This window comes from Gossypium raimondii, chromosome 11 (assembly GCF_025698545.1).
Source record: "Gossypium raimondii isolate GPD5lz chromosome 11, ASM2569854v1, whole genome shotgun sequence".
Classification (NCBI taxonomy): Eukaryota; Viridiplantae; Streptophyta; class Magnoliopsida; order Malvales; family Malvaceae; genus Gossypium; species Gossypium raimondii.
In genome coordinates, this window is record NC_068575.1 from 19,607,225 (window position 1) to 19,619,601 (window position 12,377).

The 12,377-nt window shown below is 37.4% G+C and overlaps 1 protein-coding gene across 1 annotated transcript; it reads right to left on the minus strand.

Moving 5' to 3' along the window:
• Positions 1–390: 390 nt before the first annotated feature.
• Positions 391–2,231, minus strand: LOC128034757 (uncharacterized). Its single transcript, XM_052623597.1, has 5 exons — positions 1,886–2,231; positions 1,664–1,741; positions 1,245–1,549; positions 899–1,103; positions 391–404 (listed from the first exon to the last, which is right to left on the minus strand). The coding sequence occupies exons 1-5, from the start codon at positions 2,229–2,231 to the stop codon at positions 391–393; spliced, it is 948 nt and encodes a 315-aa protein (XP_052479557.1).
• Positions 2,232–12,377: the final 10,146 nt, after the last annotated feature.

The window sequence follows — 12,377 nt, forward strand, 5'->3', positions numbered from 1 at the left end:
TAACCACGTAAACATTAAACGATATTTTAATAATAACTTTTTATGAGGACTTTAGAGAAAAAAACTAATCAAGTGTCAAAAATAAGTTTCAGTAATTACCTTAATAGTCATCAACATATTTTAGCATGCAAACATATTAAGTGCCTACTTTGTATTTAAACTTGATCAATTTTACGAAAAGCAAGATAAAGTTAACTTTAGGAATCACAATTATTTTTAGTCTGATAAGAATAAAACAGTGGAGATGGCATCAATTATGGAAAATTCATAATTTTCTTAGAAAACAAGAATCATACTTGTAGGTCAAACAGTAGGCAATTCTTGGTAAAAATCTTGGGCATAAAAAGAGGCAGGAGATTCCAAAAAAATAAATATGGGCAAAATAAAGTCTCAAGCAGCAACACCTGCAACAATAACCAAAATCACAGCAGAAAATGATAGTAATAACGAAGAGTACCTCCCCCTACTGAAAGCACATTGTCCTCAATGTGGACGAAAAGAAATAAATAGGTAGAAAAGTTTAGAAAAACTCTTCGTGTTGTTAATGTCGATCGCAAATGATGGCAATGAGCTTGGTCAGTTGCTGGCCAAAGGTTTCAAGTCGGGCATCAATGCGTTCTAAGCGTTGCTTAACGGTTTTCTTCGAAATAAAAAAAATTAGGTTGCCTCCCAACAAGCGCTTGTTTAACGTCGTTAGCTCGATGTCGTTATTGGTTCTATGGTGGTTCCAAATGGATTTTCTTAACCGTGTGGGCTTGAAAATTCTTATAAAACGGCTTCAACCGCTGGCCATTGACTACAAATCACCTTCCAGATTATTCACTCTCTATTTCAACCGCTCTGTGTGTGAACACTTTAGTAACAATAAAAGGTCCCTACCATCGTGATCGAAGCTTACCTGGGAATAACTTTAACACGGAGTTATAAAGTAAAACTTTTTGTCCTACCAAAAAATGCTTTTGAGCCACTTTCTTATCGTGAAACAACTTTGTCTTGTCTTTATAAATGTGAGCATTCTCATAGGCATCATTGCGAATTTCTTCTAACTCTTGGATGTCTAATTTCCTTGTCTGCTCTGCGGGTTCTAACTCCAACTCTAGTGCCTGTATAACAGAAGGTAACAATTTAGTATTTAGAGATAATAATTCATTACCAAATTCAATTTCATCAAGTTCAGAATTATCTCCATAAATTGACTCAAAATTCTCTTCCACCAAAGAGTCAATTATGTCAATACGATTTACGCTCAAGATTTCACTTGGATGGCTAATGGCATTGTAGACATTAAACTTTATAATCTCCTCATCATACTCCATCGTGAGAGTTCCACTTCGAACATCAATTTTAGTACTTGCTGTACTAAGGAACGGTCGCCCCAACAGGAGATCTGAAGATCCAGGAGTGCTATCCTCCTCCATTTTGATCACATAAAAATCTACAGGGAAAATAAGCTCGTTAACTTTTACCAGAACATCCTCAAGGACTTCTTTTGGATGCACAACAGACCTGTCCACCAATTGAATTACAACACCTGTTTTTGTCAAAAAACCTGCGTTAAGTGATTCATAAATAGAATACGACATTACATTTATAGAAGCCCCTAGATCACACATAGCCTTCTTAATTCCCAAATGGCCTATTTTGCATAGTATTGCAAACATGCCCCTATCCTTGTATTTTACCGGCATTTTCTGCTGTAACACTGCAGATACATTCTCACCAACATTCACCCTTTCATTACCTGTTAATTTTCGCTTATTGGTGCAAAGCTCTTTGAGAAATTTAGCATACCGCGGTATTTACTTGATGGCATCCAACAGCGGAATGTTGATCTCGACATTCCTAAATGTTTCGAGGATTTCCTTGTCCTCTTTACGTCTTTAACACTGGTTGAATCGTTCTGGAAATGGAGGTTGAATTTTAGGCAATGGAGGCTTCGGTCGGACCTGTTCGTCTTTCTCGGGTTTTTCTTGGGCAATTTCTTGGGCAAGATTCCTGTCAGGAATTGGTTCCAGTACCTTTCCGCTTTGCAACGTCACTGCATTTGCATTTTGTCTAGGGTTTGGTTTTGTTTGTGACGGTAGCTTCCCTTGAGAGGTCAATTTCTCGATCGATGTGGTCAACTCTCTGATGGACGCCTCGGTTTTCTGTTGGAAATCCTTCGTCTCTTTTTGGAAATTAAGAGTTTGCTGTTGAAAATCAAAAACATTAGCTGCTAACTTATTGACCATGGTTTCTAGAAAATTACCTGAACCTTGTGGCTGTTGCGGAAACCGATTTTGGTATGGCTGGTTGTTTCGTGGATTGGCCCCATAACTTAAGTTAGGATGGTCCCTCCACCCTGGGTTGTAGGTATTAGCGTAGGGGTCGTACTACCTTTGTGGCGACCCAGAGAAATTTCCCACAGCATCCAGATGGGCTGTGGTATCATCATACAAACTGGGACATGCATTAGTTGCATGATCAGGTGTAGCACATATTCCGCATAACCGAGTTGTCTTCGTTTTTTCTTCAATAAGAGAGTTCATCATATTAGTAAGTCTATCAACTTTATCCTCTAAGGTTGAATTACTTAGCTGGTGAACCCTTCTAGGGGGTTCAATATTAGCTCGAAACTGCTAAGAATTTGCAGCCATCGTGGAGATCAAGTCTCTCACTTGTTGGGGAGTCATGTTGACCAATGTTCCTCCACTAGCAGCGTCTACCATATTCATCTCCATGGGCTTCAAACCTTCGTAAAATTATTGGATTTCTCCGTTATTCCATGTTGTGGGTAGCTTGCACTCAACTTCTTAAACCGCTCCCAATAATCGTAAAGGGACTCAGCTTCTTTTTTGCCTTATTCCAACGATCTCTCTTCTTAGCTCAGCTACTCGCGACGCTGGAAAAAACCTGTTCAGAAACAAACTAGATAGATCAGCCCAAGTTGTAATACATCCAAGGGGTAAATAAAATAACCATTCCTTAGCAGAATCTGCTAGGGAGAAAGGGAAAGCACACAATTTAATCTGATCCTCAGTTACTCCCTGAGGTTTCATGCTAAGACAAACCATATGAAATTCTTTCAGATGCTTGTGGGGATTTTCATTTTGTAACCCATGAAAAGTTGGCAATAACTGGATTAAACCTGTCTTCAACTCAAAATCAGTATCCATAATAGGATACGTGATGCACAATGGTAGTTGTTCTGTCGGAGCTTCGGCCAGTTGCCGAATCGTTTGAGCCATTGGTTGGTGTGTTAGATTTGGGTTTTCGTTAGCCCTAGCGTTAAGCACTTCTTCAAGTGAGTCGACTTCTACTTTTTCGCTTTCAAGTGTTCGAGTAGGGTTTTCGTTAACCCTAGACTCAGCTTCGTCGTCAACTTCTATTTCTGGCGGTGGGTTACTTTGAGTTCCAACCATCGCTGACTACTTTTTTCGTAACTTTGTCTCCTTGCGATTGGCTCTAGCAATCTTCTCAATTTCTAAATCGAACGCAAGAGTACCTGGAGCAGATCTGGTTATAAGAAACAAAAACAAGATTAGTACGTTGCCAGTCCCCGGCAACTGCGCCAAAATTTGATGCGGTCGTTGGAAGCACCAAAAATATCCTATCCCTAATAAATAATGAAAAAGAATAGTAAAAGGGATGTAGGGTCAAATCCTCAGGGACTAGATTTGCACAATATCTTCTTCCATGGAATCCCAGGTAGAGTCTTGCCCAAGACAACCTGCGTTCTTGAAAAAAATAAAAAAATAACAGAATTAAAGGCTTGGATCTGGAAACGAAGAATAAAATAAAAATAAAATTAAGAATATTGAATCAAAAATTTGAGAAATTAAAAATAGAGTTGAGAGAAAGGAAATTCTTATGTTAGATTCCAGCCTCCAGTTGTCTCGTTCCACCTTGGGTTCAATCCTCGGCTTTTAGATGATCCTTCCCAAACCAAATAAGCTAGTTATAGTGGAAGAGGACGCCTACGACCACCAACTCCCATTTCATTCTGACATCTTGAGCGTTGTGTGACGTGTAAGAAAGCCAAGTCCAAGATTCAACTCCATTGCTTGTACATGCCACTCCCCATTCTCTAAGCTCCTTGGATGGATATAGCCATGGACTTTGTCCTTAGATTACCGCAAACGAAAACGGGGAAGGATTCTGTTAACGTTGTAGTTGATAGATTTTCAAAGATGTCACATTTTATTGCATGTACAAAAACTAACGATGCTATTCACATTGCTAATCTTTTCTTTAGGGAAATCGTTCGACTACATGGAATTTTAAGAACGATAGTGTCTGATCGCGACAAAAAGTTTTTAAGTCACTTTTGGAGATCATTGTGAGGGAAGCTCAGAACCAAGCTACTGTTTTCAACCACTTTTCACCCCCAAACGGGTGGACAAACGGAGGTGGTTAATCGAGTGTTTTCTACAATGTTGCGAGCCATCATCCAGAAAAATTTAAAGTTGTAGGAGGAATGCTTACCTCATGTCGAGGTTGCATATAATCGATCAGTCCATTCAGCTACTAAGTTTTCTCCTTTTTAAATTGTTTATAGATTTAATCTGATAACTCCGTTAGACTTAGTGCCTTTACCTAACGATCAATTTATTCATGTAGATGCGAGGAAGAAGGCCAAGTACGTCAAGGAGTTACACCAAAAGGTTCGAGCCAATATCGAAGCAAGAACTGAGAGCTATGTTCAAAAAGTGAACAAAGGCCGAAAGAGAGTTGTATTTGAGCTCAGTGTTTGGGTTTGGGTTCATATGCAGAAAGAACATTTTCCAGCCCAACGTAGATCCAAGTTAATATCGCGAGGAGATGGACCATTTCAAATCCTAGAAAGAATCAACGAGAATTCCTATCGACTTAACTTACCGGGTGAGTACAAAATTAGTGCAAGCTTCAATGTGTCTGACTTATCTACTTTTGATGCAGGTTCCGACTTGAGGACAAGTCACTTTGAAGAGGGGAGGGATGATGCGGCCACACATCATCCACGCCCCGGATTGCACCTAGCTCGAGCAAGGACCTATTAGAGCTGCCACAAGGTCCTATCACATGAGCTTGATCCAAGCTATTCAAAGAGGCCATGTCGGTCTTAGTCAACCAAGTGTGGGGCGAGATGTTGGCAGGACACATCGAGAGAGCTTGGACCAGTTCCACAATATCACCTTGCAACCTCTTGCAAGCCGAACTCATCTCAAACTCAGCTCCTTCAGCTTAATTCAACTCAACTTAGCTCAATTAAGCTCATTCCTATCCTTTTAATTCTTGCATTTTTTTATTTGTTGGAATAAAATAAATGTCTGATTTTATTATTAAGTGTTTAATGTGTCTTATTTTAATATAGTTTTTAATATGTCATAACCTAATACATGTTATTAATTTGTCCTAGACTAAACATGTTTTTATTATGTCCTAACTGTTGCCAATTTAATATGTTCAAATTCAATTTAATTTGTTGAATTAATTTGGTACAGGTACATGTTTGGGACAACTTTAATGCAAGGTGCTGATGGTTTAGCTCTTCAAAATACCTTTTCGTGTACAGTAAAAGACAAATGAATAGCTGCTACTTTATTTCTCCTAAGTTGACCGTCTATGTCTCCTAGGTAGCTTTAAAAGTGTTCACATTGTTGGAAATTCCTTCCACGTGGAGAGACTATTGGTTATGTGCATTCACACCTAAGAGCTATTCAACTTCATGTGTTTATACCTTAAAACCATTGAAGATTCCAAGCTAACGTAATTGAAATAAAGACTATTCAATTGATCAAAGCAACACAATTAAAGAGCATTCAATCACTTTGGTCAAATCTGCCCATACTATTCCAGCTCCTAATCAACCTAAATTAATTTCAGCTGAATGAAGCCCTCTAGAAGCTATCTGTTGGCGTCACAAAGGTTTGGGAAGCTTCATGGAAGCTGCTAGGAAGATTCTGAGAAACTTCAGCTTATTTAAGCTGAAAACAAATGGCCAATCAGCTCCCTAAGTTCCTATTCAGCTAGGTAGATGTTTAGCTATAATTACTTAGCTAATTTTATGTAGTGGGGACTTTTGAAAACTTTGAATGGAATTCTGTCATTTTTGTGAGATTTCTTCTCTCAAATTTCGTCCAAGGACTTAGTTGGCTTATCTGCGAGTTAGTGGCGTCAACCTTTGTCTTTTATCGAATTCACCACTCTCGTAGAGTGGTGTTCACCAAACTATACCTTCGGTTCTTACCTCTCTAAGTAACGGGCCAAGGTCCCAATTCCATAACCTAAATCACCTTAAGATCATATAAGTTTTGGGTCAGCACTCCATTATAGTTTTGGTTCACTCTTGAATCTTAAGCCTATCTTCCATTCCATTCTCACTATCCATTTGAACCCTTCTGTTTTTTATACTTAGCCGAATCCATCGCCTATCTTCCTTAGCCATTTTTAACCTATTTCCATCACCTATCTACATACTTAATCAATTACTCTCTTAGCTAGAAAATTGGAACGATACTTCTATGTTCGACGATCAGGCACAACACGACTCAACTCACCGTACCGAGGCAAGATCGTATCAGGTACTTATAGAGTTTTAATTTTTTGTATATTTGATAATTCAGGATCTCATTTATCAATAATTGAGTTTTTTTCTAGTAAATTAGTTTCTGATTATTAAATTTAGTCATAGAATCTTTTTACTCGGTTTCGGTGATTGGGCCAGGCAAGAGGTGTTACATTTAGTGGTATCAGAGCTACGATTTAGTCGATTTTCAGACTGAACGTAGCATATTAAAGTCTAGAAATTACATTCTATACAAACATGTGATAGTGTGATATTGATTAATCTGATCTAACCCATGTTTCATTTTTAGATTTGAAATATGTCGGTAGAATCTGGTCGTGCTGGCATTGATGAAGTGAATAGTAATGCTCAAACTAATGAACAAGAAGCAAGTCGTAGTTTACCAATTCCACAACTGTCTAAAAATAAATTTTCAAATGTTTTCTTCGGTTTAATGGGTAAATGGTTCACAAAATTCATTCGAACCAACCTTGTGCCTCAACAACCTTCACCCCCTGTTGTACCTCCTGCTGTACTTCCATCTCCTCAAACAATTGAAACAAGTCGACAGATTCTTTTTGATAAAGTCAAAAAATATGGTATTGAGGAATTTTGAAGTAGAACGAATGATGACCCTGTTAAAGTTGAGTATTGGCTCAAAAATATTCAGCGAGGATTCGATGAAATGGCTTGTTCTCCTAATAATTACCTTAGATGTGTTGTATCTTTACTTAAAGACAACGCTTACAGTTGGTGGTCAACGCTAACAACAGTGATACCGAGTGATAAAATTAGTTAGGATTTCTTCAAAATAGAATTTCAAAAGAAGTATATCAACAAACGATACTTAGATTGGAAAAAGAAAGAATTCTTGAATTGAAGCAGCGAAACAAATTAATAGCTGAGTATGAAGAGAGTTTGTACATCTCAACAAATATGCTTGAAAAATTGTACCAAACGAGGAAGAAATGTGCATCCATTTTGAAGATGGATTATGCGATGAAATTAAAATGTTGATTAGAGGGACAGAAATATGAGAGAACGTTATTTTGTCAGATCATGCTCAAAAGATAAGTTTACAATCACAAGAGGTAGAGAGACAGAAAGGCTTTGGAATTTGGTAAAAAAAACATTTCTAAGTCATTTTCTGCACCACCGTCAAAGAAATCAAAAAAATATTTTAATCATGTTACATCACCATCTGGGTTCTCAGGTAAAAACACGTCGAGACAACATGATTCAAAAACTCAATTTAAACCTGCTAATAGTGTGTGAAGTGTTCGTACGGCTCCAAGACCGGTGTGTGAGCATTGTGGGAAACCTTATGTTGGTGAATGTAAGATAAAAATAGGTGCATGTTACAGATGTGGTGCGATGGATCATTTTGTGCAAAATTGTCTGAGATTAGTGGGAAATAGTAAAGAAAAGAACAAAAAGTAGTTTTCTACACCTCAAAAAGTAGGCATCCTGGTCAGAGTAATAATACAATAGCAAGTTGTAGTGGGAATAAAGATACAGCTATCAAATCTGAAGCTAGAACACCTACGCAAACATATGCTATCCGAGCCAAAGAGGAAGCTACTGCACCTAATGTCATCGTTGCTACATTCTATCTATTTGATGTTGTTGTGTATGCACTAATTAACCTTGGGTCAACTCATTCATATATTTGCACGACATTAGTAATGGATAATTTACCTATTGAGTCAACTGAGTCTGATGTTCGATTTACTAATCCACTGGGTCAGAGTGCGTTAGTTAATTTTGTAACACCCCAAAATAGGGTCTAGGAGTTTTAAGGGTATTTTGGGAATTTTAACCTATATGAGCTCGTAATTTTGTAAGATTGGTACTCGATAATGTTTTTGATTAGGGCATCTTAACTGTCAATTCAATTTTTGAAAAAGTGTTCAAGAAACCCTTAATTTTGAAAAGAGACTAATTTGTAACAAAGTCAAAATAGTAGGCATTTATATTGAAGTTTTGCCATTTTGTAAAATTGAACCTATTTCATCCCTTTCAACATGTTTTTCACATCTTTTTCTTTTTGCTTCAAGTTTGTGTCGCCCCTTGCTATTCCCCTTCCATTCTCCATTGATTTTTGAGTCCCAAATCACAATACATTGATTTTCTATCATTCCTAAGTCATTTTCCATCATACGCCTTCAAGAAAAACACCCAAAAACTCCAAAGATTTCATCATCATCTTCAAACGTTGGGCTTTTTAGATTTTTGTCAAAACTCATTCACTCTTTCGTCAAAGGTAATCATTCAGGTCACCATCAATTTTTAATGTTATTTAGACTCTAGAACTGTATTATTAACCCTCGAATCACATATTTTAAATAAATGCCGAAAATTGAGCCATTAATGGTGGATTTCAAGATTTTGCATAAAAACTTGGTTTCAAAGTGTTTTTCAACTCGTTTTAGCAAGATTAGGAGGTTTTCAAACTTATCTTAGAGTTTCGTCAATGATTTCTCATGTTTTAATGAATTTTATGAAAATTGCCTAAAAGAAGTCAAAAAATGCTGATACCATGAATTGAGTAGATTTGTCTAGTTTCAAGGTTGTGAATTAGGCGTAGATGAATAATTAGATGAACGAAACTGATTTTATACCAAAATGTTTAATATAGATCGAGATATTAGCCTATAAAGTTTGTTATGTTAATAGTTTAAGTTACATGGGGACTTAGCTTAAAACTTGTGTTTTAGTCAGTTTGAATGAACATTTGGTTGATAGGTGACTCTGGTTATTGTGTGATTATATGTTTTAAGCTTCGGATTCGTTAGAGATTGCTACGAGTTAGAGAACATTAGTTGAGCTTTCGATTTTTGACAAAAGCATAAAGTGGTGAGTGTATAGAATTGCTACTCGTAAACATGAGTCGTGTGATAGTTGGGAAGTTAGACATAGCCTAAACCCCTACTCTAAATTCTGAGTGTAAGTTTTCTTGAACTATGCCTGCCTTATGGTTATGTGGTTATATAATGTGAATGGTATGTTATATATGGACATGGTGCTTATTGTGTAAAGTGCAATTACATACATGGGGTAAATGTGTGGAATTTATGTTATATTAATATGCTAGTGTCTTGCAAAAATTGCTAATATGAAGTGTCAGTGCATGGTTATTTGGTAAGTAACTATGCATTATTTTCGGATATTTTGGCCTTGTAATCTTGGAACCATTGGATATAGTTGGCATGACATATGATTGTGGGTACTCACTTATATGTACGGAGATTTTTGGGCGTTAAGGCTCTGGTACATGTTTGGAAGGATAAGGGAATATGAGCTAAGCTCCAATCAAAGGAACATGTGAGGGGAAATAAGGAGAATGTTAGCTATACGCTTCACTTTTGGGACATGATTGACTCTACGAGTCTAGGTGGTGTAAGGAGATTCGTGTATCTGATGTGTGATGATAGAGTTCACTACATGTTTTATAGTCCAAGTTCCATTTTATCTTATTTTATTTTATTTTATCTCTTATTATATAATTGTGTGAAATATGTTCTATGCTTGAATAAATTTGTATATGTGCTACAAAAAGACTCCTATACTATACATGTTTTTGTATTAGATGATGCTAGAGTTAACAATGTGCTAATTGTGAATAAATGATTGGTTGTATTGCATGATGACATATTTATGTTATGGTTATTCTATTCAATCACTAAGCTTGCAAAAGCGTATTCCCCCCATCTCAACGTTTGCAGATTAGTGTCGTACGGTGTGGGCGGTGTGGTTTCTAAGGGAGTGATCCAAGGAAGGCTGGTGATTTTTATAGGTGCTTTATTATTTTCATTTGCTTTTGGGAGATAGGCAATATGGTAGAATCTATTCAAGCTATTGAATTTTGGACGTTTGAGTTGGCTTGCGTGAATTTTATGTTATTATTTATGTTAAAATACTTGGTATTTGATGTTAGCATGATGACAATTGTTCGGATCAATTTTGGTGTTTTATGTTATCAATTAAGCTATACGAATGATTATTTAACTTGGCACTTGATGCATGTTGTTTAGGAACTATTTAAGATGAGTTAATTGCATTCCTATGTTGTAATTTAGCTCCAATAGTAGAGGCATCGATATTGGTCTTCAAAAATCGATACCGCTGGGAATTAAAACGTACAAGAAATAGAATAGAGATTTGGTATCGATACCCTTTCTTGAGAACCGATACTCGGGGAAGAAATATTGATACTTTGTTCAGAGGTACCGATAATTTTTTACTTATGGGTTTTTGAATCGAGAAACAGAATGCTCAATTGGTATCATTTTTCCAAGTGGTATTGATACCACTATAGAAAAATATCGATAATTGATAATCAGTATCGATATCTGCTGACATCTTTGAGAAATTTTGCTACTTGACCATTATGCATGACTCTGGCTGTTGGTGTGATCGATTAACAAAATATTTGCATGTAATAATGATAATTAATCATTTGAACGCAATGATCCTTAATCATCTTACCAAAAGATGTTTGACTTATTGAATCTAGCATTCTGTTTCATGTAAATGAGACGAGACATTGGTGTGGCATCCCGTATTCGAGACTGGCAGCTAGGCTGGGTATAGGGTGTTACATTTGGTGGTATCAAAGCCTAGGTTCATTAACTCTCGGACCTAGGAGATTTTTATGTGTTTCGAGTTTCGAAACTCACGAGTCTAAATCCCTTTTGTTGTTTTCGTTATTGGTGATGTAACCTGATTGAATTGCATGAGATATCTCTTATTGTGATGTATGTAGGGTACGAACAGGAACACATCGCCTTTAACCCTAAAGTTTGCTTGCAGGAACGAGACTTAGATCATTCCCGCCACTTACACCGTTCGCTTGTTTATTTTTATGCTAGATTAATTAGACATGCCTCCTAGATGTGTTAATGTGAGAGCTAGTGCTCAAGAGGATAGTACATCCGCTGCACCTCATGTGCCGCCGCATAGAGTGAACATCCCTGATGAGGGTGTAGGGCCTTTGATGGAAGCCATGATAAGAGCATTTCAGCAGATTGCTGGTGCTAACCCTGCATCTGCACCTACCAATCTGGCACCGGCTAATCGAGGTTTGCCGCTTGAACGTCTTTGGGTGTTAGGTGGTAAAGAGTTTTCTGGAGTGAAAGACACTGATCCAACCATATCTGAATACTGGTTGGAAGGATTTGAAAGAATCCTTGAGCAAATAGCATGTTTTGATAAGGAGAAGTTGGGATATGTTGTGTCCTTACTCGGTGGTAAGGCTCATTGTTGGTGGAATACAGTTAAGAGAGGTACTGTTACTGATAGATTGACTTGAAACTACTTTCTCAAGGCTTTTAAGAGGAAGTATATGGGTGAACAGTATATGGAGGCTCGTAAGCATGAGTTTTTGGACTTAATTCAGGGTGAATTATCAGTAGCTGATTATGAGGCTGAATTCGTGCGACTTAGTCAGTATACTCCTGAGATGGTTCCTTTTGAAAAGGACCATTGTAAGAGGTTCTGTTTTGGGCTAAACTGCGAGATTCGAGTTTATTTGGTAGCTCAACCTATAGAGATGTTTGATGAGTTGGTTTAGAGGGCTAAGGCTGTGGAGGAGACCTTAGCTAAATGCCCTATTTTGTGTATACTGATTCTGGCAAGATATCTTTTGCTAGTGCATCGAGACGACCATCTAAGAGAGGGCGTGATAGTCATGTCTCTAGTAGAGGTGTAAGACGTGGGACTCGACCGAGTCAGTTTAAGTAGAGTGGTACTGTGGCTAGTGCTAGTGGTTCAGTAGGTAGTTCTAGATGGCCGCTTTGTGAGCACTGTGAGCGTAGGCATTCTGGAGAGTGTCGTAAGTTGATAGGTGGAT

Bases quoted from the DNA above. Each gene is read 5' to 3' on its own strand.
- LOC128034757 (XM_052623597.1), bottom strand. From the start codon at position 2,231: ATGGTCAATAAGTTAGCAGCTAATGTTTTTGATTTTCAACAGCAAACT. The intron at 1,742-1,885 runs GTTAAAGACGTA...GAAAATTAACAG, and splicing joins TCCAGAACGATTCAACCAGT to GTAATGAAAGGGTGAATGTT. The intron at 1,104-1,244 runs GTAAATCGTATT...TCTGTTATACAG, and splicing joins ATCCAAGTGAAATCTTGAGC to GCACTAGAGTTGGAGTTAGA.